Below are 25,490 nucleotides of genomic sequence, written 5' to 3' on the forward strand. Positions count from 1 at the left end.
CCAGATGGACAAGATACCCTACCCTACTCTCCCTGCCACTGTTATATGAAAATCATCATTGATGTTAAACGCGCATGTACACACGCACACGCACACGCACTATCCTCTGCCCAATTCCTGTTCTATCACTAGAGATGGAGAATGACTGCTCACCACAGCACAGCTGACAGCAGCCTTTGAAGAAAGGAGGGGCAGAGGATGAGAGCTGGAAGAAATGGAACAGTACTGTCAGCTCTAATATATCAGCTTGCCCTTGAACCAAAAGTTGCTCCTAAACCCAGAAACATGTTTATATATATTACTGGTGCCCAACTTCTTCCTGGGGGTGGGAAGGGGGGGGGACATAAAACACAGGTTCCCAGTTCCAAATACTTGGGACAGCCTAGAGGAAATCAGTTAAATGTCAATAGGGCAGGTAGAGGTTAGATACCAAAAAGGACTTACCATTGATGAGGGTTGTGAGACATGGAGACAGATCGTGCAGTGAGGCCAGTTGACTCCTCTTAGAGCTATCTCAGCATAGGGCTGTCATCTGTCAGGGGTTGGGAAAGGGGATGGATGAAATATCTGAAGGACCCTATCAAACCCAGGAGATGGACATGGAAGCCAACCTGTTCTCTCCTAATGATGGCTGCAGGGAGAGAGCACAAGGATCCCACATCCTCTGAACACAGAACCTGGGATCCACCCATGATGTCTCCTCCCATCCTCTCCTCTGCCTCAGTTCCCCTGGCAGCAAAGACAGTAAGAACAAAGGAAAGATTCACTGCAGACCATTTCCAACAGGGATGTCTTTAATTCACTTTCTCATAAAACTCCCTCCAAAGGGTCCTCTCACATCTTACTTCTCACTGAGGTGGTCATCTCCATCCGGGTCAGTTGCTGACCTCCCCCGAAACCTCACCATATTTATAGAGCAACCAGAAAGGAATGGCTGAGAGAAGATTAAAGAGCTCTGACTGAGTGCCACGGGCGGAATCCACAGAGAACCCACCCCTGGGGAATTACTGGTTGAGGGTAAGATGATTTGGCATCCCCCTACAAACTCCGCCTCCGCTTCTTCCTCCTCCCAGGGACATAACCCTCACGGTGTCTCTTTCGGGACTGTGAGTTCCGTGCTTCCCCCAAATTCAAGGACGGTTCCCCAGAAACAACAACTTCACCCCCAGGGCGGGGCCTTTTGTCTACAGGAGATGGTCCCCAACCCAGAAAGCGTTTCCCAGGCTTGAGTATGGGTGATGGAAGTCGACTTAGGCCTAAAACCTCTGGAGACAGTGAGCGGGATGCTCGACAAGGTCCCCTAACCATTGTAGAGACAGGGAGAGGACTGAAGGGCAGCCCCCGTGGGGACAGACTAAGTTTAGAGGCCAAGAGGAAAGCAAAGTTAGAAAGTTCATCATCCTCATCTTCTTCCTCTTGCTCTTTGCCAACCCTATCTATGGCTTCAATTGTTTCCTTTCCTAGAGAGGAGGTATCTCCAAGAGCCAAAGGGTCACAAGTTTCCAGGGTTGGGGGGGTGTCCCCACGACACTGGTGAGGGGAGGCTGGTTGTTTGGGCTCTTGTGCATTAGCGTCGTCCTCGGTTCCTGGTAAGGGACCTGTGCCTTTGAACTTTGGTAGGCTAAAATCCTCTCTGTTAACTCCAATAACTAATTGGCGGTCGTGGTCCTCTCTAAGGTCCAGTAAATGGCTATTCTCAGTGGTTCCCAACAGAGGGGAACATGAGTTTCCTTTACTGCCTGTTATGCTAACATCATGCCCCATCCCTGGAAAGGAAGAACCTTCTAGAGGCCCCGAGAGTAGGTCATGGTCTTGACACCTAAGGGAGAGACTGTTTTTGGCAGAGCCTGGGTTGGAGGCATCGTTTTTGCTCTCTATTATTGAGGGGTTACTTCCAGGACACAAATCACTAAGGTCCCCTCCATTTTCAGAGATGCGTCCTCCAGTACCCAAGATAGGGCTGCTGGCCCTCAGAGGCCCTGAAAGGCTGCAATAGTTAGCGTTTTCTAGGGGACTTGTGTCATCCTTGTCTCCAGAGGAGGACATACTTTTTTGTGTGTCCTCAAGGGGAATACTTTCTCTATGCCCCATGGAAGAAATGTGGCTTTGGGTCCCTGGGGCATGGGAGCCTCCCTGGGATTCTGTTCTGCATTCCACATACTGAGATATTTCTCTGATCCCTTCAGTCTCTCCTGGGGCCACTTCCAAATTTGTGGAGTTCTCATTGCTACTCACCCAAGGGGCTGGGCTGAATGGGGTCCTCTCCCTATCCCCAGCTTCTCTGGAGGAGGGGCTGTGGCCAAAGCCTTTGATCATGGGAGCTTCTCTATCATCTCTCCAAGAAGTCCCCACCACAGTCTCTTCCTGGGGAGCAGAAGATGGCTCCTTCCCTTGAGGAAGCATCCCAAGACCTGTCGCCTGGCATCCCTTCCTGTGACTTGTGACCTGTTGTCCCATTCCCTGACCTTGTGGAGAAGTACTGAAGAGGACTGGTTCGGGAGGTCCAGCCTCCAAGTGAAGTCCTTTCTGCCAGCTTTGGGGAGAGGATTCCAAGATCCCCTCAGCCACTAAATGGTCCCCTTGGTCTCCGGGCCCCCCTGAGTGGCCTTCCTGATATAAAGATGCCAGGGTAGTGCCTTTCCCAGACCCTCTGCCCTCCGCCCCTAAAAGGCTCCTAGTTACCCGTGGGGTGGAGAGCTCTAGCCGAAGGTCCCAGCTACTGGGGGATGGCAAAGTATTACCATCCCTTCCTAGTCCCCTTGGGCCCTCTGCTGCCCTGTCTGGCCCACTGTGCCCCTCTCCCCTTGCCCGCTTTCCTGGAGAAGTTATCTTCCCCAGGCGGACAATGCCCCCGGCCATACGAGCCCCAGGTGAGGGTCGAAGCCGCCCACCCCCGTCTTCCTCCTCATCAGACGGAGAAGGACTAGAGTCTGACTGGGCTCCACTGCAGCTTGGGGGCTCCTCTTCCTCCTCCTCTTCCAAGGCCAACAGCCGCTTCTGCACTAGCTAAGACAAAAAAGAAAAGGAGAACCTCAAGCTCTGCTTTTGGTGATAAAAGAATGGAGAAGAGCTGGTAATTTGTGCAACAGCTTAAAAAGTGGGAGCTCTAAGCCCTTCTCACCTGCTCCTGCATTTCAAATCTGGAATTGCTCATCTCTAGACAACTCTATTCTAGGCAGAGCAGGGTTTGGACAAGTTCACTGGGTTTCCCTCTTGGCTCTCTCTCCTAATTGCTCCTCCCCCATCTCAGTTCCCTCCCATCATTTACCTGAGTGGGAGTGAGTCCCTCTTCCTGTTCTAGTTCCTCACTTAGGGCCAAGGGATCCCTCTGTTGCTCTGGCGACAGCACCTCTGCCAAAAACCTAGGGTGAATCACAGCCTCCACCTGGAGGAGAGGGAAAAAAAATAATCAGCATTTCTATGGCACTTTAAGGCTTACAAAGCACTGGAGAATGTTATCTGATCTTCACAATAACCCTGCGGAAATAAGTGCTTTTGTGATCCCCATTTAAGGATGAAGAAACTGAGATAGAGGCTAAGTGACTTGCCCAAGGTCACCCTGCAAGTAAGTATCTGAAAAAGGATTTTAGTTCAGGTCTTCCAAGCTCCAAGTCAAGCTCTCTCTCTCTCTCTCTTTTTTTTTTTTTTTTTTAGTGAGGCAATTGGGGTTAAGTGACTTGCCCAGGGTCACACAGCTAGTAAGTGTCAAGTGTCTGAGGCCGGATTTGAACTCAGGTCCTCCTGACTCCAGGGCCGGTGCTCTATCCACTACACCACCTAGCTGCCCCGTAAGTCAAGCTCTCTTACCCACAGCACCATCTACCTGCTTCAAGGTAGTTTGAAAAGAAGGAAGATGGATTTGAAGCACAGGTCAAGGAACAAGGGGGACCTGGCAACCAAGAGAATCTCTGAGGAGCACATTGCATAGTCTCAGCTCTTCCTGCTCACTTCCAAGTTCTCATCTGAAGCTAGGCAATGGGACCCAGCTCCTTGTTTTATCTCCTCTTAGGCAAAAAAACAAAAGAAGAAAAAAAAAACACCAAAATTGGGATTCCAAGGGTCTCCCACCAGGAACCCGGGCAAGAGCCTGCCCTTCCAGGTATGTCCTCACCTTGGAGACAAAGACATCCTGAGCACATAGCTCCTCGATGTAACTCAGCAGACCTGGATCAGGATAGGCCTCCTCTTCTTCATCCTCTTCTTCCTCTTCTTCTTCCTCTTGTTTCCCCTCTGGCTCCCCAGTGGCAGGGTGGGGGACTCCTACCAGTCCAGCCATGATGTCAGCATACTGCTTCACAGCTTCTGGTGGGATCTCCTTGGGTGCTTCAGGGGCTGAAGGGCGAGGAGGTCGGCGTTGGCGACGGCGTGGGGGGCGACTCTTAGAGGGTGCCTTCTTTGGGATGTAAACTAGGGGTGGGAGGGAAGGAGAGGGAGAGATAGCACAAGACCACATGTGGTCATACTGTGATGAGCCATATAAAAATGTAACACCTTAAAAGTAACTGGAAAGGAAACATCCTGCTAGGATCCAAGTTAGTTAAAAGTCGATGTGATTTTATTTTGTACTAACTACTTAACAGAAACCAAGGAGCAATTTTTTTTTTTTTGTAATTTGATTTTTTTGTGTGTGTGTGAGGTAATTGGGGTTAAGTGACTTGCTCAGGGTCACACAGCTAGTAAGTGTTAAGTGTCTGAGGCCGGATTTGAACTCAGGTCCTTGTGAATCCAGGGCCAGTGCTCTATCCACTGCACCACCTAGCTGCCCCGGAGCAATATATTTTTAAGCTCCAAACATTTTCCTTGTCTGAAAACTTTAAGATGGAATATGCATTGGGGTGATGTCATGACTTGCAGTGAATTGGATTTAAGTGAGGGAAGGCCGTGCCAGGTCCCCAACCTTGCTCTTACAGTGCCATTTAGGTCCAGTGGAAAGATATATATCAGGATGAGTAGAGATGGCTCAGGATATTTAAGGCAACTGGAGTTGAGTGACTTGTCCAGGGTCACACAGCTAATACATGTCTGAGGTAAGATTTGAACTGAGGTCCTCTTGACTCCAGGACCAGCGTGCTATCCATTACACCACCTACTTGCCCCTAACTAGTTAGTAAATGAAGGAAGACCAAAATCCCAGTACTGCCTCGTGTGTGTGTGTGTGTGTGTGTGTGTGTGTGTGTGTGTGTGTGGCAATTGGGGTTAAGTGACTTGCCCAAGGTCACACAGCTATAAGTGTCAAGTGTCTGAGGCTGGATTTGAACTCAGGTCCAAAGGGCAGTGCTCTATCCACTATGCCACCTAGCTGCCCCCCAGTACTGCCTCTTAATAGGATGTTCATTCCATTACCAAGCTGCATCTTCTGAGGGAAAATGCCAAGGCAAAGCAGGAGTCTTTGTTTAGAGGTTGTTGTTTTTTCAAGAGGAAGAGAAAAGCATGTAAATAATGCAGGGTAACATTCAAAATTCAAAAATTTCAGGCTGCAGGATTGCAGTGATAACCTTGCAAATCCCAGCTGATGTATGGCTGGTTCATACTCTCTTCCCTTCTGGGGGAAGTCTGGCTCACCTTGCTGCTGACAAATCTCAGGGACTGGGGGTCCTGGGGGATCCAGCTTAGGAGGGACTGGAGGAGGCAAACACTGAGACCCACTCATCAGTTGCACCTTCTGAATCTGCATTTCTTCCTCGGCCTCAAACTCCATGAACCTGTAGAGGATAAAGAAGGCAAGGAGCTGATGGCAAGATCCACTGATTCACTTTCCAGTTCTGGGGCTATACCTATATTGAAAATGAAATGGGGGCAGCTAGGTGGTGCAGTGGATAAAGCACCAGCCCTGGAGTCAGGAGTACCTGAGTTCAAATTCGGCCTCAGACACTTAACACTTACTAGCTGTGTGATCCTGAGCAAGTCACTTAACCCCAATTGCCTCACTAAAAAAAAAAAGAAAATGAAATGAAGGGGGCAGCTAGGTGGCACAGTGGATAGAGCACTGGCTCTGGAGTCAGGAGGACCTAAGTTCAAATCCAGCCTCAGACACTTAACACTTACTAGCTGTGTGACCCTAGGCAAGTCACTAACCCCAATTGCCTCACCAAAAAGAAAAAAAAAGAAAATGAAATGAAATGAAGCAACCTAAACTTGGGGCTCAAGATCCTATCTAACATGAGTCACCTAGGAAGGTGATCATAGGGTTGAACCAGGTGCGATAAGGTCATAGGATCATGGATTTAGAGCTGGAAGAGACCTTAGAGAACATGTAGTCCAATCCCCCCATTTTTTTTTTGTGAGGCAATTAGGGTTAAGTGACTTGCCTAGGGTCACACAGCTAGTAAGTGTTAAGTGTCTGAGGCCGAATTTGAACTCAGGTCCTCCTGACTCCAGAGCCAGTGCTCTATCCACTGTGCCACCTAGCTGCTGCCCCCCAATCCCCAAATTTTACCCATGAGAAAACTGAAGCTCACATATATTAAATGACTTGACCAAGGAACCACAAACAGTAAACCACAGAGCCAAGATTTATACCCAGGTGTGCTGACCAAATTGAGTGCTCCTTGTCATCACATGCATTCTGGAAAGACCACTGCCAGATCCAGTGAGAAGAAAAAAGAAACAGGGTCTTTCCTGTGCTCAGACCACCCCCTTCATCTTACTTTATAGCCCCTTCCATCATCTTACAGCCCCTGATGATCACCATGTCTGTCTTCTCCCTATTTACCCAATGAGATGCAAAAAAGCACATACTAATTAAAGATAATAATACACATGCTACTTTTAATTATAATCTAATACTAATACTTCCTATTTCTATAGCACCTTAAAGTTGGCAAAACACTTTATATACAGTATCTCATTTGTTCCTCACAACAACCTGGTAAGATAGGTGCTATGATGATTGCATCTGGTATGGCCTTGGGTTGAGAAGCACAGCAAAGAGTGCTGGATTCTTAGCTGGCTAAGAGAAGATGGGAGATAGGAGGCCATAGTTAGGCTGGTTTGTTTGTTTCTGTGCTCTGAAAGTAGTGAGTACAGAGAGTCTCGAGGATCCCAGAGTTGGTTCCAATTTATTAGTTCCAGAGTAGGAAGTAGGCACAAATTGAGGAAGGGGGTGGGATGGGGAGAACAGAATCTGTACCCAAGAATATTTCCTATAATGAATAAGATTGGGATATAGTATTGCCAGACAGGAGCTTAGAAACTCCCCATGGTCAGGACAATCGCCTCCCTTTTTTTATATATCCCAGCACTGAGCAGAGAACACAACTGACATTTAACTCAAAGAACATTAATCCAATACCAACTGTATAAGGCATTGTATTATGCCTTAGAAATACAAAACCCAAAAGTAACTGACTTCAAGGAGCTGATATATGCTCTGGCAAGGGAGGAGGGAAGGTTTTGGGAGAGGGGAGGAGTACTTATATGACTTGTACATAATCATAATAGAAGTATGATGGGGACAAAGGACAGAGCTAGACAAAATGCACTAGGAACCTTTGAGAAGGAAGAGAATAATGAGTGATTAAGCAAGGCTTCACAGTGGAGTTGGCACCAAGCCTGAGTCTTAAAGGAAGAGGATTCCAAAATGCAGAGATAAGGGAGAGAGTACATTCTGTGAATAGAAGTCTATGCAAATGTACAGAGGTCAGAGATAGCATATCAAGCTAGGGAGACAGTAAGAAGTACAATGTGCCTGAAACCCAGAGTGGAAGAATCAGTTTTAATAAGGCAGGGAAGCTATTAGAATTCTGTTATGAAAAGCATCAAAAGCAAGTTGGTGTATTTTGTAGGTTCTTGAGTAGGGAATAACATGGTTAGAGCTATGTGCTATTTTAGCAATGATGTGAAGGAAAAACTGGAGAGAGAGGGGAGACCATTTAGGAGATTATCCTATAGAAGTCCAGGCAAAAAGTAATATGCCCCAAGGAGATCAGTGACAAAGAAAAAGGTGTGAGGGTATATGTGTGTTCATATACACATATATAAATACACAAACATAGATACACACATATATAAACAAAATATTCATAGCAGTAATCTTTGTGGTAACAAAAAACAGGAAACAATAACCATGGATTGGGGATTGGCTCAAAAAATTCTGATATGTGAATGCAATGGAAAAACATTCTATCATAAGAAATGATGAATTTTAGGAATTTGCACATGAAATATGAAAGGCCTTCCAAACAAGGCACTGAAGAAAGTAATGAAGACTGAAGAAAGCAGAACCAAGAAAACATTGATGATTATAGTAATGTAAATAATTATAATATAATATAATGTAAATGATAATGCTGAAAAGCAGTCAAATTGTAATTACTAATCTCTATCTCAGAGAACTGTCAAGGAAACATTCCTTCCTCCAGGTAGAGATTCAGGGACTATAGGTGTGGAATATGATATTTACACTCTCAGATATAATCCTTGTGTTGCCTTTCTTTGCTTACAATATCTTGTTCTCACAAAGAAGGATTTGATTTCATGGGGGAAGAAAGGGAAATGATTGTGATATAAAATACCAAAGTCAATAAAATTTTCTTTTGAAATAATGATATGGCTGAACTAGGGTGAACTAGTATGTTCCTGGTGTGAGTTGAGAGAAGAAAACAAATGTAAGATATTTTAGAGGCAGAATTGACCAAACTTTTGCCCAACTGGATGAGGGGAATATGGGAAAGGGGAGAATCAAAGATTACCTTGAGGTTTCACATCCAAGTAAGTGGGAGGATGGTAGTACCATCAACTTAAAAAGGTAATTTGGAAGGAGAGATAACCTTAGTGGGGAAAGCAATGAGTTCAGTTTCAGACATGTTTAATTTGAGATGATAGATGAAGCCTAGTTGGAGATGCAGAACAGGCAACTAGTTTTATGAAATCATAATATTCAGCTAGGGGGGAGGGGATCGTGTAAAATTGGTACTATATATATACATTTGGGAGTTATGGGTTGAGAGGTAAATCTATGGAACAAGATGATAAAATGAGATAAATATTTGTAAAGCACTTTCCAAATCTTTTTTTTTATTGCTTTTGTTTTGTTTTTTGGTGAGGCAATTGGGGTTAAGTGACTTGCCCAGGGTCACACAGCTAGTAAGTGTTAAGTGTCTGAAGCCGCATTTGAACTCAGGTCCTCATGAATCCAGGGCCGGTGCTCTATCCACTGCGCCACCTAGCTGCCCTACTTTCCAAATCTTAAAGCACTCTATAAATGGTTATCATTGTCACCATCATCACCAACACAGAAGAGACAAGAAGATAACCTAGGACAAAGGGTTTTTTTTTGTTGTTTTGTTTGTTTGTTTGTTTTTGCAGGGCAATGGGGATTAAGTGACTTGCCCAGGGTCACACAGCTAGTAAGTGTCAAGTGTCTGAGGCCGGATTTGAACTCAGGTACTCCTGAATCCAGGGCCGGTGTTCTATCCACTGCACCACCTAGGACAAAGTTTTAAGGGACACCTACATTTAGATAATAGGGGGATGATCATGAAGCTGTGAAGCTGACCTAGAACCAGGAAAGAACAATGATACAGAAATCAATACAGTAGAGTATATATCTAAGAAGTTAGAAGTAGACAAGAGTGTTGAATACTGCAGAAAGGTCAAGCTATTCAATGAAGACTGAGAAAAGGTCATGGAATTTTGCAATTAAGAGACTATTAGGAGGGGCAGCTAGGTGGCGCAGTGGATAAAGCACCAACCCTGGATTCAGGAGGACCTGAGTTCAAATCCGAACTCAGATACTTGACACTTAACTAGCTGTGTGACCTTGGGCAAGTCACTTAACCCTAATCGCCTCACCAAAAAAAAAAAAAGAGAGAGACTATTAGGAAGGTGATGGAGAGAAGCCAGGAAGTTGCCTGAGTTCTCCCAAATTTCCCTTGGAAACAACATTAAATTAAGCCTCTAAATAGATTCTAGAACTATAGAATCTACCAGATGGAGTGAAACAATCTTCCAGCTTAAGATAACCTGGGTAAAAGGAGAGTGCAATTTAGTGTAGAGTATGTCATGGGCAAACCGTCACAGCACAGATCAGCAGTTGAGGACCCTCAGTCCTAGCTCAGCAAGCTAGTGGCACAGTTGGCCAGTTGTGAGGCCCCCAGCTTCAACTCAGAAGGCAACCTGCCAGCTGGGGTGTCCACTACACAACAGGCCCAACTAAGCTGGGCCACTCCAGTTCAGTGAGAGAGCTGCAAGCCACTGAGGCCTCACAACAGAAAGCCAATGACCAGGCCCCTGGCCCCCAGCAAAAGAAGCTTGGGCCAGTGCACCCTGTACCCCACGAGCAGAGGTCAACTTTAAAAGGCACAAAATCGGCTAAAATATGAATAAGAGACTATTAGCAACCTATCTTATAATGGTGGGATTGGAAAATCATTCTGCATGGAATCAAGCATCAAATGGATAGTGAAGAAATAGAAAACAAAAAACTATTCTTTCTAGGAGTTTAGCTGTGAAAGAAAGAAAAAAAGATTTAGGATTATAGCTTGAGGTTCAAGGGAAGGTTTTGTTGTTTTGTTTTGTTTTGTTTTGCAGGGCAATGAGGGTTAAGTGACTTGCCCAGGGTCACACAGCTAGTAAGTGTCAAGTGTCTGAGGCCAGATTTAAACTCAGATCCTCCTGAATCCAGGGCTGGTGCTTTATCCACTGGGCCACCTAGCTGCCCCAACAGAAGGTTGTAAGTAGGAGAGACATGAGCATCTTTATAAGCAGTAAAGAATAAGCCCAATATTAAATTACTGAACTGAATTAAGATTATAGCCAATAGCTACATGTAAAAAAATACACATATGTAATCCCTCTCCAAGCTGGTCCATTCCCATAGTAGGCATATGCTGAATGGCTGAGAGACTGGAGTTTGCTCATGAGAAGTGATACCCAGTTTGTATTTTATCCTAAAGTACCAAGGAGCCCCTGAAGGTTTTTGAGTAGAGGAGTGATGTGGTCAGACCTGTGTATTATTTTAGCTGTGATGTGACAGAGGAATTAGAGGGAGAGAGAGAGAGAGAAGGCCATTTAAGAGATTATCAAACATTAAAGAAGAAAGGAAGACGAATATTCTCCAAGGAGATCAATGGCAGAAAGAAAGGTTTTCCTGCAGCCACAGGAATCCTGAAGCAGGAATTTCTGGCATAGGAATGGGATACTTGGGACTTAAGAACAATAGAGAGAAAGGGGTAGCCAAGCCCAGGTGAAAGGGGTTTGGGGGCTAGGAGGAAACAGTGGAATGGAGGAAAGAGACAAGTATAAGCTAAACCCAAGTATCCAGAATTCTATTAAGCAAAGTCTGCCAACCTCTGAACATGCTTCCCACTTCCCAGCTGTGTTGCTTAGATATTCTCCCAATATTCTAATTTCTTGCCTAGATTCCTGAGAATGGAGCATTTAGGTCAAAAAGAACTACCTATATGGGTGTCTCCCCTTGGTTTTCTGAACCCATATCCTGGAGTCTATAAATACTCAACAGACCTCAGGGCTCAAATCTAGTCACACCAAGTCACCACCAAATCCTTTGTGGACTAAGTCCACAAAGAAAGGGAGCTCCCCAAAAAAGAAGGGATAGAAAGGTTTCTGGTAGGTGGGAAGGGTTATAAATCAGCTGATCCTAAGAGCAGTTCATGATGGGTAAAATAATGGATGCAACAAGATCTAGCAAGAGAAGGCATTGGGCTTAGAACATGCTGCCAGATAACTGGGGGTGGGACACCAAGGACCCATGAGACTTTGCATCATTTCACATCTATTCCTCCCTGTCACATACCCTTCAGATACCAATCTGTCATTAGACCCCCTAGACTCATGCCCATCCCACCCACAATCATCTCATCAAATGATCCCTACCATAAATCCCTCTTAGTCAAGGGAACAAGGGTCAAACTCACTTTTCTGCCATCTCGTAGAAGATCATTCGGTCAAAGTTGCTACTGCGCTCCCACTCCTGCACCGCCCGTGGTAGTCCATCCTCCAGGGTCATAGCTGGCTTTAACCGGGCCAAGGAACGAAGCACTGGGCTAAAAATACCCCTATTCCTGTCACATCCTACTTATATTTCTCCCCATCGTGACCCTTTCACACATCCACCTATCCTGGCACCTATTCATCTCACACCCACTCCTCTCATCCACCTTTTACATTCCCATCCCCACTGGACCTCACTCATCTCTCTGTCCCCATCACAGTCCACATCCAATCAGATGTAGATGTGGTAATCCTGCCCCCACCTCATCCCCCTCCATCCTTCATTCTATCAGAATTTGGGCAGATCTTTTAGAATTTAAGTTCCTGAGAAAAGGAATTGTTTCAGTCTTTCTTTTTATATTCCCAACACACAGCAAACACTTATTAAATGCTTTTTCATTAACTAATTCATCAAACTCACAGAATCTGTTAGAAGCTGCTAGATTTGAGAGATTGTGGTGTAAGAGACAGAGAAACAGTAAGGCAAAGAGACAGAGAGATAGAGAAACAGAGGGAGACAGAGACAGAGAGAGACCACTAAAATCCTACTCCAGTGCTTCACAGGTTCTCTAAAGCTATCCCCAAAGTCTGACAGATTCTCCTAAGCTAGAAGCATTTCAAGTCCAGATCCTGGTAACTGAGGGTCAGGTTAGCTAAATTTGGACAGGCTCATTGCCAGACTTCCCACCAGATGGTGATGCTTGGGGGAGCCACAGGAACTCATGAAACTATCCACAAAGGCACAGTGGGTTTGCAATGTGTTGGTGGAGGAAGCAACCATATGTTTATGGCTGACATGCCTTCAGACCTAATTGGCATCTTTCTATCATTACAAAAGCTTTTCAGGAGGAGCTGAGCCCAGATGCCTGAAAACTTGAACTGGCAATCTATAGCACATGAGACATTTTTCAGTGGTAGGGAATAGTGATTGCAATTATCAGGACCTTAAGCAGAGCTTGTCATTGTTGTTTTTCTACTTCCCTTTCTGTGTCCTTCTCCTAGTTCCAGGAGCTTCCCTTTTCCTCACTGCATCCCAGTCCTTAAGGACTTAATAGCTTCATGTTATCTTCTAGTAGCCCAAGGCACCCTAGTTTAGCACCCTACCTACTATAAGACAGCCCTTCCCCCTAAATAATATCTCAAGTTGGGGCAGCTAGGTGGCGCAGTGGATAGAGCACCGACCCTGGATTCAGGAAGAGCTGAGTTCAAACCCGGCCTCAGACACTTAATAACAATTACTAGCTGTGTGACCCTGGGCAAGTCACTTAACCCCAACTGCCTCACAACAACAACAACAACAAAATCTCATGTTTCAAAATTACCTCTTTCATTCTGACACCTTCCCCAGTCAAAACTTTCATTTCCTTAATGTGATGATCTTAGATATGTGTTGGAAATGATGATGAAGATGATAAGCTTTAAGGCTTGCAAAACATTTTACAAACATCTAATTTTTATCTTCACAATGTCTAGGAAGTAGATGATATTATTATCCTCATTTTCTAGACAGTGAAACTGAGGCTGGCAGGGGTTAAGTGACTTTCCAAGGTCACATGGCTAGTAAGTGTTCTGAGGAAAAATTTGAACTCAGGACTTCTTGATTCCAGGTCTAGCACTGGATCCATTGCTACACTTTAATACTCTAATTATATAATTAAGATAACACTATTAGGCATGACTAACTGATAGGTTTAACTCTGAAAGGGATATCTGAATCTTAAAGCAGGAGCTTGTTAATGCAAATGAAATGTCAATGAAGAAATCTAAATTAAGCATATTTTTTGGAAGGGATAGGGAATCTTCTAGCTGTTTCTTGCCTATTCAACCCACACCAACACTTTTTTGTCAGCAAAGTGAAGAGGACTCGGCATCCCAAGTCTGTTGGTACTCCTACAACTCTATGCCTTTGTAGAGGCCATTCTTCTTGCCTGGAATGCACACCCTCCTTAACTCTCTCTCTTAGAATGCCTACCTCCCTTCCTAAATGAAGTCTTTCTTGATTTCTCCTAGCTGCTAGTACCCCATAAAATTACTTTCTACTTACTTTGGATATATTTTTGCATTTGGATAGAGAAGTGGCTAGTGCTCTGGGCCTAGAATCAGTAAAACCTGAGTTCAAATCAGAGTACTTGCTAGCTATGCGACCCTGGGCAAGTTATTTAAGCTTTGTCTGCCTCCGTTTTTTCAACTGTAAAATACAAACGACAGCACTCATCTCACAGGATTGTTGGGAGGATCAAATAAGATCATATCTGTAAAAGTCCTTAGCATATAGGGGCAGCTAGATGGCACAGTGGATAAAGCACTGGCCCTGGAGTCAGGAGGACCTGAGTTCAAATCCGGCCTCAGACACTTAACACTTACTAGCTGTGCGACCCTGGGCAAGTCACTTAACCCCAATTGCCTCACTAAAAAAAATTTTTTAAATAGATTTTAAAAAGTCCTTAGCATAGGGTCTGAAACATAGCAGGCACTGAATAAATGTTTATTCCCTTCCCCCACTTCCTACTTATATATGTACATGTTGGTTCACCCAATAGAATTTAAAACTTGTTGAGGGCAAGGGACTTAATGCCTGGTACATAGTCTGAAATTAATAAACGTTTGTTGATTAACTCATTCAGGCAGGTTGGTGGTATGGGAGAAAGAGGGCTGGTCTTGGAAATTAAGTCAAGAAAAACTTCGATTCAAATCCTGCCTCGGACAATTGCTTAGCTATATGACCTTGAACAAGTCACCTAACCTTGGCCTGCTCAGTTTCTTTATCTGTAAAATGAGGGCAGTAATAGCACCAACCCTACAGGGTTGTTGTGAGGATTAAATTAAATAACATGTTATTTATTTCACTTTGCTAACTTTAAAGCTTTATATCAATGGTGATTATTACTATGAAGGACTTGTTCATTGTCACATGAGCGGTAGAATTGAGGTGAATGGCCAAGGTAAAATGGAAGTATTTCCTTTGTAAATCTACTAAGTTTTTTGACAGGCTAAAAATGTATGAAACTTCTCTGCAAGGCTAAATTTGAGACTCTGTTTTCCCAAAGTCCTGGGTCTCAGAATTTTCCCTAGAGTATACTAGAACGCAGAAATTACCTCAGGCCCTGAGTTTTGAAGGGATTGGGGGTGGGGGGTGGGGTGGGCAGCAGAACCTTAATTTTGATTAAGCTGGGAAATACCTCAAGGAGACAGCCAGCAAAGAGCTTGTCACCCAGGATCTGAGATTCAGATTCATAATATAATACTGTCCTTGCTTTCCACTCACACCAACCCCAAGTCTCCAGCTAAGTCTGCCCCTTTGCCCTTTCAATAACATAAGCCACCCTCTTGTGATCTTTTTCCCCCTTCAAGGCTGCCTTTGATGGTCATTTAAACTTGATTCCACCAGTATAAATGTAAGATAAAGGCACAGAGTGTTATTTGCTAAACAGACTCTCATCCCCCCAGGAATGTCCCTGTCCTGCTGACTCATTTGAACTGTTCTGCCTTCGAATGAATGTGAAGGAGCTATCTTTTTTCTGGGATGTTGCACTGTGGCCCCTGACCTACCATCAGATATTTCCAAACAACTGTAGTCTATAGCCCATTAGGCCTCTCCTGACCTTTCCTTCCAAGAATAAATAGTCTGGAGGAGTCTACAAGCATAACTTCAAAAGCAAGCACTAACTCACATGAGGAAGCAGGAAAGGGCTTCTGCATCAGGGCTCCGGGGTAGGTGTCTCCGGGCCAGTACCTTGTAACGTTGCCAGCGACGAAAGTTTTCATAAACACCCTTGGAGGTGCAGGAAAGGTCACCCAGAGAGGCTTTGGGACGAGGAGGGGGTGGGCCTCCCTCCCCAGGAGTTCCTTCTGGCCCCCTCCAAGCCTTTTCTGGGGGTACAATAGGAGCTAGTTGGGCAGTGGGTGGTGGGGCTAGGGGAGGATGGGTAGGGGGTCCCTCTCCTTCACCAGCTTGGGCCACCCCAACAGCCTTAGCAAGAAGAATGGTCTTCACATTGGTGGCTGCCAAGAACCGGGGAGTGGGGCCTTCAGGGCCCCCACGGGGAGGACCTGGGGCAATCCAGTTGAGGGCAGTCTGAGTAAGGATAAAGGTCTGAGTTCGGGGGGCCTCAGCTGGGCCCCCCTCTGTCTTGACTTTGACAATGACCTTACCAGCCCCACTCCCACTAGGGCCTGCTCCCCCATCCCCTGTCACCAGCAGTGTACTAGGAAAAGCAGACAGAACCAGAGGGCTACCAGGAGGGAATGTAGAAGAAATGGGAGCTTGAGGTGGTGGCTCCCAGGGAGGCTTGTCTGATGGTCCTGGAGGGGGTGGGGGTAATGGAAGTGAAGTACAGGGTGGGACAGGGCCCGGCTTCGGGGTCATTTCAGGTCCAGACAATGGAAGAACTGTTGAGAAAAAGGAGGGAATGGAGCAGGAAATGAGGCAACTATAGACCTCAACATCTGGGTACCCTTTGGACACTGATGCATTGCAGAACTGGTCCCCCAACTCATAGGGTAAACATTTTTGCCAGTTAAAAAAAAAAAAGACAGGGAAATGCCCACAATGTCACTAACAACTTCTTTAAGGATATTCTTAGCAATCTACCTCCACTGGGTGGCATCCCAAGATATAGGACAGGGTTGACATGCAGGAGGTAACAATTCAAAGCATGACCCCATTTAGGAGATTGAGCATCAGATGGGAGAATTTAGAATCTGGCCCTTCCCTAGGTTCCTTTGGTGCCCCTAAATTAGAGATAAATTCAGAGCAGTTCCTGGCCCCGTTTCTTCATTCCTCCCCTTTTTCTTTTCCTTGCTCCTTTTTTAAAGTTCCCTGTTCCTCTTCTCACCTAAAAGTACAATGGAAAAAAAATTCTATAGCCATAACCAATTTATCCCTAAAATTCCCATTCCTGTTAACAACTAATTTCTGCTTATGGGAGTAGAATCAGAGACATCCCCCTACTCCCAGCCACTCCAGATTCTGTTATCTCCAGCCACTTAATCCTCCTGTTAGAGTCTTATTTCCTTGAGGAGGGGAATCCCATACAGATTCCCAGAGGCTCCCCACTCCACAAGAGTAAAGAATGACTAATGAGGGGGCAGTAGTAAGGGTGGTCAAAAATGACAGGTTTTCTAATGCTTCAGGCAGCTAGCTGATAAACCCAGTGAAATTTGGCAGTTGCTACTAAGACTGATTCTGATTCTATCTGTGGTTTACTTGGGTTATCCCTTTAGTAATGGAAGCTTCCCAAGGGCAAGACTTTCAATTAACAAGTAATCATATGCACAAGTCATTGGGAATATAAGAAAATATAACACCCAATAGGAAGCTGTCCCTGATCTCAAGGAATTTACAGTCTGGTTGAGGGGACAAAGTGAGCCACATGAAAAGTTATAACACATAAGATGCCTTCTAAGGGGAAGCCTCCACTTAATTATAATAGTTTAACAGTCTACCAAGGCCTTTATCCCACTTTATTCCACAAAGGACACCAAACTCACAGTTTATCTCCCTGACCATAAAATATATGATCATGGAGTCGTGAAAGATGGTGAACAAGGTCATCATGCTGATGACAAGCAGGGAAAGGTCAGGACATGCTAGCCATATGGAAAGAAAGAGGGAACAAGATGAGATGCGTTAAAGGGCCTAGGGATCCTAGGATAGGTGAAACAATTCTGAATAAATCAGTACTGGCTATGTTCCAACTGTGGCTGAATAACCCCATATTAGCCACCTCCCCAATACTACCCAACCTTCAGTTCCTCCTAAACCAAAGGAACAAGCTCCAGATGTTCCCTGGGCAAAGAAAAAATGAGGTTACTAGGTCTCAAGGAAACTGAGGTATTCTACCTGAGGGCAGTTATTGTATCTATATTAACCTATGGGGGACGGGGGAGGGGGGGGAGGTATTGTTTTGAGATCTCCTGAAGTCTCCTAGTCTCTTGGTAGATTCAGGGCATACTTCAACAAAAGAGGACCACTCTGGCCAAACTTCTGTCAAAAGCCCTTTGTACCTGATTCCCTCTATCCCCCATGATCTAGTATATCCCTGCTGAACCATCCATTTCTAAAGCAAAAACCTGACAAAAGAGGGTCTAGTTGCCAGAAAAAAGCACATACATGTTAGACCTCATTCCACTAGGACCTTTTATCCTTCTTTAAGGGGGCTAATGCCTAGTGGCTTGAAGTTTCTTTCCTATTTAAATCAAGCTGCTAATGGTCCTCCTCTCTCAGTTCAGAGCTGCCTGGCTCTGTTTCTCCAAGGCATCCCAAATCAGCTCTGAAGATATTGGCTCTGTGAACCCCAGTGCTCCAAATTGGTTCCCCAAACTTCCCAGTTCTGTTGCCTGAGGATAGGATGGATCCATTTATCTCTCTTCCTCTTGGCTCCCACAGTTCAAGACCAAAAAAAAAAAAAAGGTGATCCCCAGGGCTCCAGTCCCAAATTCCTGTCCCTAGGGCTTGAGGGGGTGGGGGGCATGGATTCTTGTGACAGGCCCCCAGCCCCCGCTCACCTCCATCTGGGACTGGACCCTCTGGCTTGGGCACTAATCTGGGCTGCCTAGCAGCCTCCAGGATGGGGCAAGGGTCAGGTCCAGAGCCCAGAGGGTCACCTGGTTACAGTAGCTGCCGAAGAATTGAGGGTAGCAGAAGGGAAAAGATTGAATCAAAACAGAACTGGAACCTAGAAACCAGGGCATTCTGCAGTGGGGGAGGGGAGAGAAGAGAAGAGTGAAGGCCAGGTCATGAGGCTGAGGAACAGTCTATGGGAGGATGGGGGAGGGGAACCAGGATGCTAAGGCACAGACAAGAGAGTAGTGCTCCTCTTGGAGTCGGGAAGATCTGAATTCAGATCCTAACTCGGACAATTCCTAGCTAAATGATCCTGACTAGGCAAGTCACTTAACCTCACCAGCCTCAGTTTCCATCTGTATAATGAGGAGGTGGACAATAAGGTCCTTTCCAGCTCTTAATGTCTGTTTCCATCTATAAAATAAGAGGTTGGGATGGGAGGGACACTTCCAGCTCTCCCTCTCAAATCCACTGATCACAGGTAAGAAGTGCAATGGGGTTGTCTCCAGATTCCAGACCCAGAAATTAAACCCACCTTCTTCATGGACTATTATTTTGAATTATGCTCCTCAAATTTCCAAGTTCATCACTTCCTACCCCCTCACCCATTTTTTTTTTAAACTTTTCTGCTAACCTACTCCCCTAGTATTCTTAGGCTTCTAGCCTTTAATTTCATTCATCCACTCTCCAAAATGCAGGATGTGGGGCAGCTAGGTGGCACAGTGGATAGAGCACTGGCCCTGGATTCTGGAGGACCTGAGTTCAAATGCAGCCTCAGACACTTAACATTTACTAGCTGTGTGACCCTTGGCAAGTCACTTAACCCCAATCGCTCCACAAAAAAAAAAAACAACAACCAAAAAAACCTCAAAATATATGCAAAATGCAGGAAGTAAAAAAGAGGCCTTGGGTCCATATCTCTGGCCTGGCTCCCCTACTTACCAGCTCTGGGTGACCTTAAGCAAGTTAATGAACTTGTTTGACCTTCAATATTCTCATCTGGTAAAATGAGGGGTTTGATCTAGCTGTTCTAAGGTCTCTTTTGGCTCTGAGACCTATGAACTTCCCGGACTTCAAACCCGGGTCAAGGGAGGCTGACGCTGTGTTGGCGCCCGCACTTACTTGCCCCTGTATTTACCCCTGTAAAGTTCTGAGCCCTTTAGTTCTTCAATGGAAGTACTTACTGGAATATGTGTGCAGGGGAGGGATGTTCAAGATCTGGGTTCAAAAATATCAACCTCTCTGAATGAAGGGGGTAGACCTGAATCCTTGGGTAATGGTCTCTACTGGTATTAGAAGCTCACTCTCCTCTCTCCCCTAGACTCTCTTCTGTACCCTATCCCAGTTTCCAGGAGAGGGATGTGGTCCCAATTGCAATCCCGATGCGAGGACTCCCCCTTCAGGAGGGCAGCAGGAGAGGCGTCAGGGACTACAACTCCCAGCATGCTGCGGGGTCTCTACTTTCCGGAAGTGTCGCTGGATAAACACGTGGGGCGTGGAGGTAGTTGGGGTAGGCTTGCGGGGCTTCCCAGCCAGTAGTTGGAGTCTCGGAGGCAAAGGCGGTGGTTGAGGTGGCGTATCCGGATTGCGGTCGCGATGTTTTTGCAGTATTATCTCAACGAGCAAGGGGACCGGGTCTACACCCTAAAGGTAAAGAAAGGAAGCTAATCCCGGAGCGCTGGGGCTGATTTGGGGAGGAAGGTACGGGGATTGTGGGAATTTAAGGGAAGGAGAGGAAGAAAATAACCCTACAGGTCTTTAAAATCAACCGTAGGCAACAGCATTTGCGTGATGCTTTAAAGTGTGTAAGCGCTTTTACAAATATCTCACAACAACTCTGGGAAGTAGTCTTATCCCCATTTTACCGAGGAAGGAACTAAGGCTGAGAGCCGGTAAACAATTTGCCCAATTCACTTTTTTTTTCTTGGCACAGCCCTCCTTCAGTGTACTCTATACCAACATGGTCGTGTAAAAGAGGGGGGGAAAAAAAGGAAGAGGAGCAAAGGCCCGATGATAGAAACCAATCGGGTAAACATTTATTAAGTGCCTACTTTGTGCCCAGACGCTGTGCTTGGCGCTGGGAATAAAATATAAAAAAGAAACAGACCTTGCCCTCTGTAAACTTACATTCTAACGGGGACACCACGTGGTAATTTCGGTGGTGGGAAAGGTGTGCTGGTAGTGATGGGAGTCAGGAAGGGTTTCATGCTGGGATGGTACTTGAGCTGTATTTTACTTTGAAGGAATCTAAGGATTTCTAGTCAGAGTTGGGATGGGCATCATTTCCCACCACTAATCATAAATTTCACTCACTATGTATCCCAAACCTTATTTATTTATTTATTTTGGTGCCGGCAATGAAGGTTAAGTGACTTGCCCAGCTAGTAAGTGTCAAGTGTCTGAAATCAGATTTGAACTCGGGTCCTCCTAAATCCAGGGCCGGGCTGGTGCTTTATCCGCTACGCCACCTAGCAGCCCCCTATCCCAAACCTTTTCATCTGTCTTCAAGCTTCCCATCTCACTCCCTTTCCCACTCTCCATTAAGTGTTTCACTTCATAGTCAGTAAACATTAAAAACCTACTATGCACCAGGTTCTGGGATACAAAAAGAGGGAAAATACTGTCACAATCCAATGATCTAATCATACTTGCTGCAGTTCTTGTCTGCTGGTAAGCACTTAAATGCTTGCTGATTGATACTGAGGCTTTGCTGGAGCTGAGTAAGTTGAGAATGAGGGGAGGGGCCAAGGGGATGAATGAGAATAAATAACTTCATATCCTTTACCTGCCTGGACTTTTTCTACCTTTTATCTGTTTATGATCCAGATCAATCAGTAAACATTGTCTTCCCTACTAAGAGGTAAGCACTGTGTTAAGCACACAGGATACAAATAGAGGCAAAAGATAATCCCTGCCCTCAAAGAGTTTACAATCTAATGGAGACTACATGCACACAATATGTACAAGGCAAGCTATACACAGGATAAGTAGGAAATAACTAATTGGGGAAGACACCGGAATTAAGAGACATTGGGGGGGCAGCTAGATGGCGAAGTGGATAGAGCACGGGCCCTGGATTCAGGAGTACCTGAGTTCAAATCCGACCTCAGACACCTAACACTTACCACTTACTAGCTATGTGACCCTGGGCAAGTCACTTAACCCCCATTGCCCCGCAAAAAAAAAAAAAAAAAGGCATTGGGGAAGATTTCTCTAGATGGTTGGATTTTAGTTGGGACTTAAAAGAGGCCAGGAAGCCATGTTACTGAATCAAAAAATATGTGGTGGGGAGTTAGGTATAAGACAACTGGAAAGATAGATAGTTTCTGGGTTATAAAGAGCTTTGAATGCCCAAAAGTTCGTTTTCCATTTGATCCTGGAGGCAACAAAAGCCACTAGAGTTTAAGTTGAAGAATGACATGGTTGGACCTGTACTTTAGTAGCTGAATGGAGGATGGATTATAGTTGGGAAGGACTTGAGGCAAGTAGACCCCCCAGAAGGCTATTAAGAGTAATCAAAATGTGAGGTAATAAGGGTAATGAGTGGTAGCAGAGTAAGAGGAGACAACTCACATTCAGTTCTTTGTTCTCCTGACAGAAAACAGACCCTGCAGGACAACAGACCTGCTCAGCTCACCCTGCAAGATTCTCCCCAGATGACAAGTACTCAAGACATCGTATAACTATCAAGAAGAGATTCAAGGTTCTCATGACCCAACAAGCACGACTGGTCCTCTGAGTTACCAACAAAGCAAGCAATGGCAACCACCAAGGACTCTGGCCCAAGAACCTTTTTCTACATCTAGGAGACCTCATTCAGGAAGAGCTCAAATCTTTGATTCTCTTAATCCATTCTCACAACTTTGAAATTATTCCCTTTGTACATGATAGCAATCAACCTAAAATGAAAAAGGACTAAAGTTGTCACATCTTTTCAATCAATGCTATAGGCTATTAAAGCTGAAATGATGTAGAGATCTAGTTTCTTTTTTAATTGGGGGAAGGAAGGTCTTATTTGAATTGATTAAAGGGAGCTAGGTGGGTCAGTGTGTGGCACTGCTGTGCCTAGTCCGGAAGACCTGAATTCAAATACAGTCTCATTTACTAGCAGTGTGACCCTGTGCAAGTCATTTCATCTGTCTGCCTCATTTTCCTCAGCTATAAAATAGGGATACTCAGCACCTACTTTGAAGGATTGTTTTGAGGATCAGATGATAATATTATCTGTCAAAAAGGTGCTTAACACAGTACCTGGAATATAGTAGGTATTATAGAAATGCTTATTCCCTTTCCTGATCAGAAAGGTTGTCTTTGTTCTAAGGAAAATGCTTTGTAAACCTTAAGACACATTAAACACTTAATGTGTGAGCTATCATTCTCCGGAGTCTTGTTTCTCTTAAGTTTTGAACATACTGATATTAACCAAAGAACCCTCATAAATGGTTGATGCCTCCACTGAAGGTATTCATAAACTTTTAGTTTTCTACAGAAGGGGAGAGTCTCAGCTATCCCTATAGCTTTCTTATGTGTGTTCTACTAGGCAGTAATTTGTTAGAACTGTTTCTGTTGTCTCATTCTGAAGATCAGGTCAATTTAATAGAATAGTCATGCATTCTGACAAATGTTTTCAGGTTGAGGATTGAGCAAGCAGAGAAATTTTTTAATTAGGTTTTGATATTCTGACCTATTGTCAGGACAGAAAATGTAAAGATTTGCCTTAGGGGTATGTAGTAGAACCCAAATCAAGAGAGACTATAGGTGACTCTTGATTCCTTATTTCCAGAAGGAGAACCACCTCCACCCCCTTTTCTTCAGTGTAAATGTCTTTTGAGAGGTGTTGCCTAAAGAAAACTTAAACAAAAGGAATACCGGTAAACCTCCAGGAACAATATGGTAATACTTTTAAAAACATTCTTTCTTGGTCTGCTTTTCTAATGGAGGATGTCTGGAGTGTCTTTATTTGAATCAGGAGAACTTCCTGTTTCTAGACCTCAGGATAAAACCCGATGCCTAGTCAAGGCCTTAGATGGTTCTTAAGGGAAGACAAATGCGTAAGTAACAAGTTAACATAGGTTTGCAGAAAGAATCCACACCAGATATCTTAGCATTTGGCTTAGTTATAGACAAAGAGGATAATTATGTTGCTTTTCTGCTCTTAGTGAAGGATATTTGAGTCACTCCCCTACAGAAAATATGAAGACAACTTTTTGACTCTTATCTTTATGTATCCAAATTCTTAAATTTACATTACCTTTGGTTCAAGATTATGGTTTTTTCTCCTCCCACTGATTGTTAATCTCCTACTTCCTCAAAAAGTAATAATACCGGGGCAGCTAGGTGGCGCAGTGGATAGAGCACCAGCCTTGGAGTCAGGAGTACCTGAGTTCAAATCCGGCCTCAGACACTTAACACTTACTAGCTGTGTGACCCTGGGCAAGTCACTTAACCTCAATTGCCTCACTAAAAAAAAAAAAGTAATACCTATCAAGACAATAGGAGGCAGCTAGGTGGCCCAGTGGATTAAGCACTCAGCCTGGAATCAGAGTTAGTCACTTTATCTCTGTCTTAGTCCTTTGGAGAAGGAAATGGCAAATGTCTCAGTATTGTGCTATGGACCATGGGATAACCAAGTCAGACATGACAAACACAGAACAAAACATTTTGTTTGAATTATGAGTTATGATCTCTCAAGTGGGAAGTAGGGAGGGAGGAAATAATGAGAGTTCTGATTAGATAGAAGTAGTAGGTAGCCAATAAGTGAAGAGACCAGTCTTAATAGTATGAGTGGACATAGGGGAGGAGGTACTTAGAACTCACTGGTAACCCTCAAAAATAATGTTAAGATGACAAAGATGCCAGCACAATAAAATTAGGTTGAATGTAGTGAGGTGATGTTTATCAGGTCATGAATGGTGTCTCTGGCCATATACCAACTGAAAGGCCCAACCTCCAATGCTCAGAAATCAGCTAATAAACATATATTAAGCACCTTTTAAGTGCCTGGCACTGTGCTAAGCCCTAGGGATACAAAAAAAGTGGGGGGCGGGGGGAGAAGGGAAAGGCAGTATGATGGTTAGCATGCTCAAAAGTCAGGGTGATCTGTTTCAGACACTAGCTGTGTGACCTTGAGCAAGTCACATATCTCTCAGCCCTAATTTGCTCAATTGTAAAATGAAGGTTGGAGTCTGGCTTCTAAAGGCCTTTCCAACTCTTAAAATCTATGATCTTAAGTCTGGAGAAATTCGGCTTTATCCTTTCTACCAAGTGTATATACTTTTCTGGACCACACACATTCAGGCAGGAAAACTTAGATGGCCCTTTTCTAAAAGAAGGAAACATACTAGGCACTGGACTACAGAGACGAAAATGAGAAACATTCCCTACCCTTGAGGAGCTGACGTTTCTTCTGGAATCCATGCATGTGGTCGTAAGTGTTAGAATAATCTCATCTTCCTTCCAATTTTAAGTTAAAGGGATGGTGAAGTGAGTTTATTGCCAAATTAGCCAAATATTATTCAGCCATCTCATTTATAGGTTGTGTGTATTTGTGTTGGTCCGAAATGAATCTGCCACTGATGAGAAAATTGCTTTGTAAAGAAAACAAAAAAGTATAAATCAGAAAGCTGTGTGTCCCAATTTTACATAATTTTCCCCCAAATAAAAAATCTGGATGTCAAACCTATTTTAAATTGGCTCCCTCTTAAATTCTGTTGCAAAGGGATAGAAAAATCCCTCTTCGATTTCACTTCCTGGCCAACTCTGCCTAGAAGTTTTATAAATAGGCAAACTGCCCCATAACTTTTGAAGATAAGGTAGTTACTGAAGTGGGTGAGAGGAGGAGGTTGATAGTAGGAATGATGACTTAATTTGGCTTTTATAATGTAGCACAAGCACAAGACAAGCAATGAATTCTGAGTTTTCTAGTTTGAGGCTTTCCTGTGATCTACATCCCTAACTTTAGTTTTCTCTTACA

The 25,490-nt window shown here is 44.5% G+C and overlaps 2 protein-coding genes across 2 annotated transcripts; one reads left to right on the forward strand and one right to left on the reverse strand.

Moving 5' to 3' along the window:
- Positions 1 to 834: 834 nt before the first annotated feature.
- NUTM1 (NUT midline carcinoma family member 1) lies at positions 835 to 19,962 on the reverse strand. Its single transcript, XM_043980541.1, has 8 exons — positions 19,893 to 19,962; positions 18,460 to 18,558; positions 15,624 to 16,341; positions 11,877 to 12,005; positions 5,563 to 5,702; positions 4,112 to 4,407; positions 3,269 to 3,385; positions 835 to 3,006 (listed from the first exon to the last, which is right to left on the reverse strand). Exons 1-8 carry the CDS (start codon positions 19,960 to 19,962, stop codon positions 1,039 to 1,041), a joined length of 3,537 nt encoding a protein of 1,178 aa, XP_043836476.1. The 3' UTR covers positions 835 to 1,038.
- A 43-nt stretch (positions 19,963 to 20,005) lies between these two features.
- NOP10 (NOP10 ribonucleoprotein) lies at positions 20,006 to 22,892 on the forward strand. Its single transcript, XM_043980630.1, has 2 exons — positions 20,006 to 20,167; positions 22,116 to 22,892. Exons 1-2 carry the CDS (start codon positions 20,114 to 20,116, stop codon positions 22,254 to 22,256), a joined length of 195 nt encoding a protein of 64 aa, XP_043836565.1. The 5' UTR covers positions 20,006 to 20,113; the 3' UTR covers positions 22,257 to 22,892.
- The last annotated feature ends 2,598 nt before the right edge of the window (positions 22,893 to 25,490 follow it).

Source organism: Dromiciops gliroides, chromosome 2, assembly GCF_019393635.1.
Source record: "Dromiciops gliroides isolate mDroGli1 chromosome 2, mDroGli1.pri, whole genome shotgun sequence".
Classification (NCBI taxonomy): Eukaryota; Metazoa; Chordata; class Mammalia; order Microbiotheria; family Microbiotheriidae; genus Dromiciops; species Dromiciops gliroides.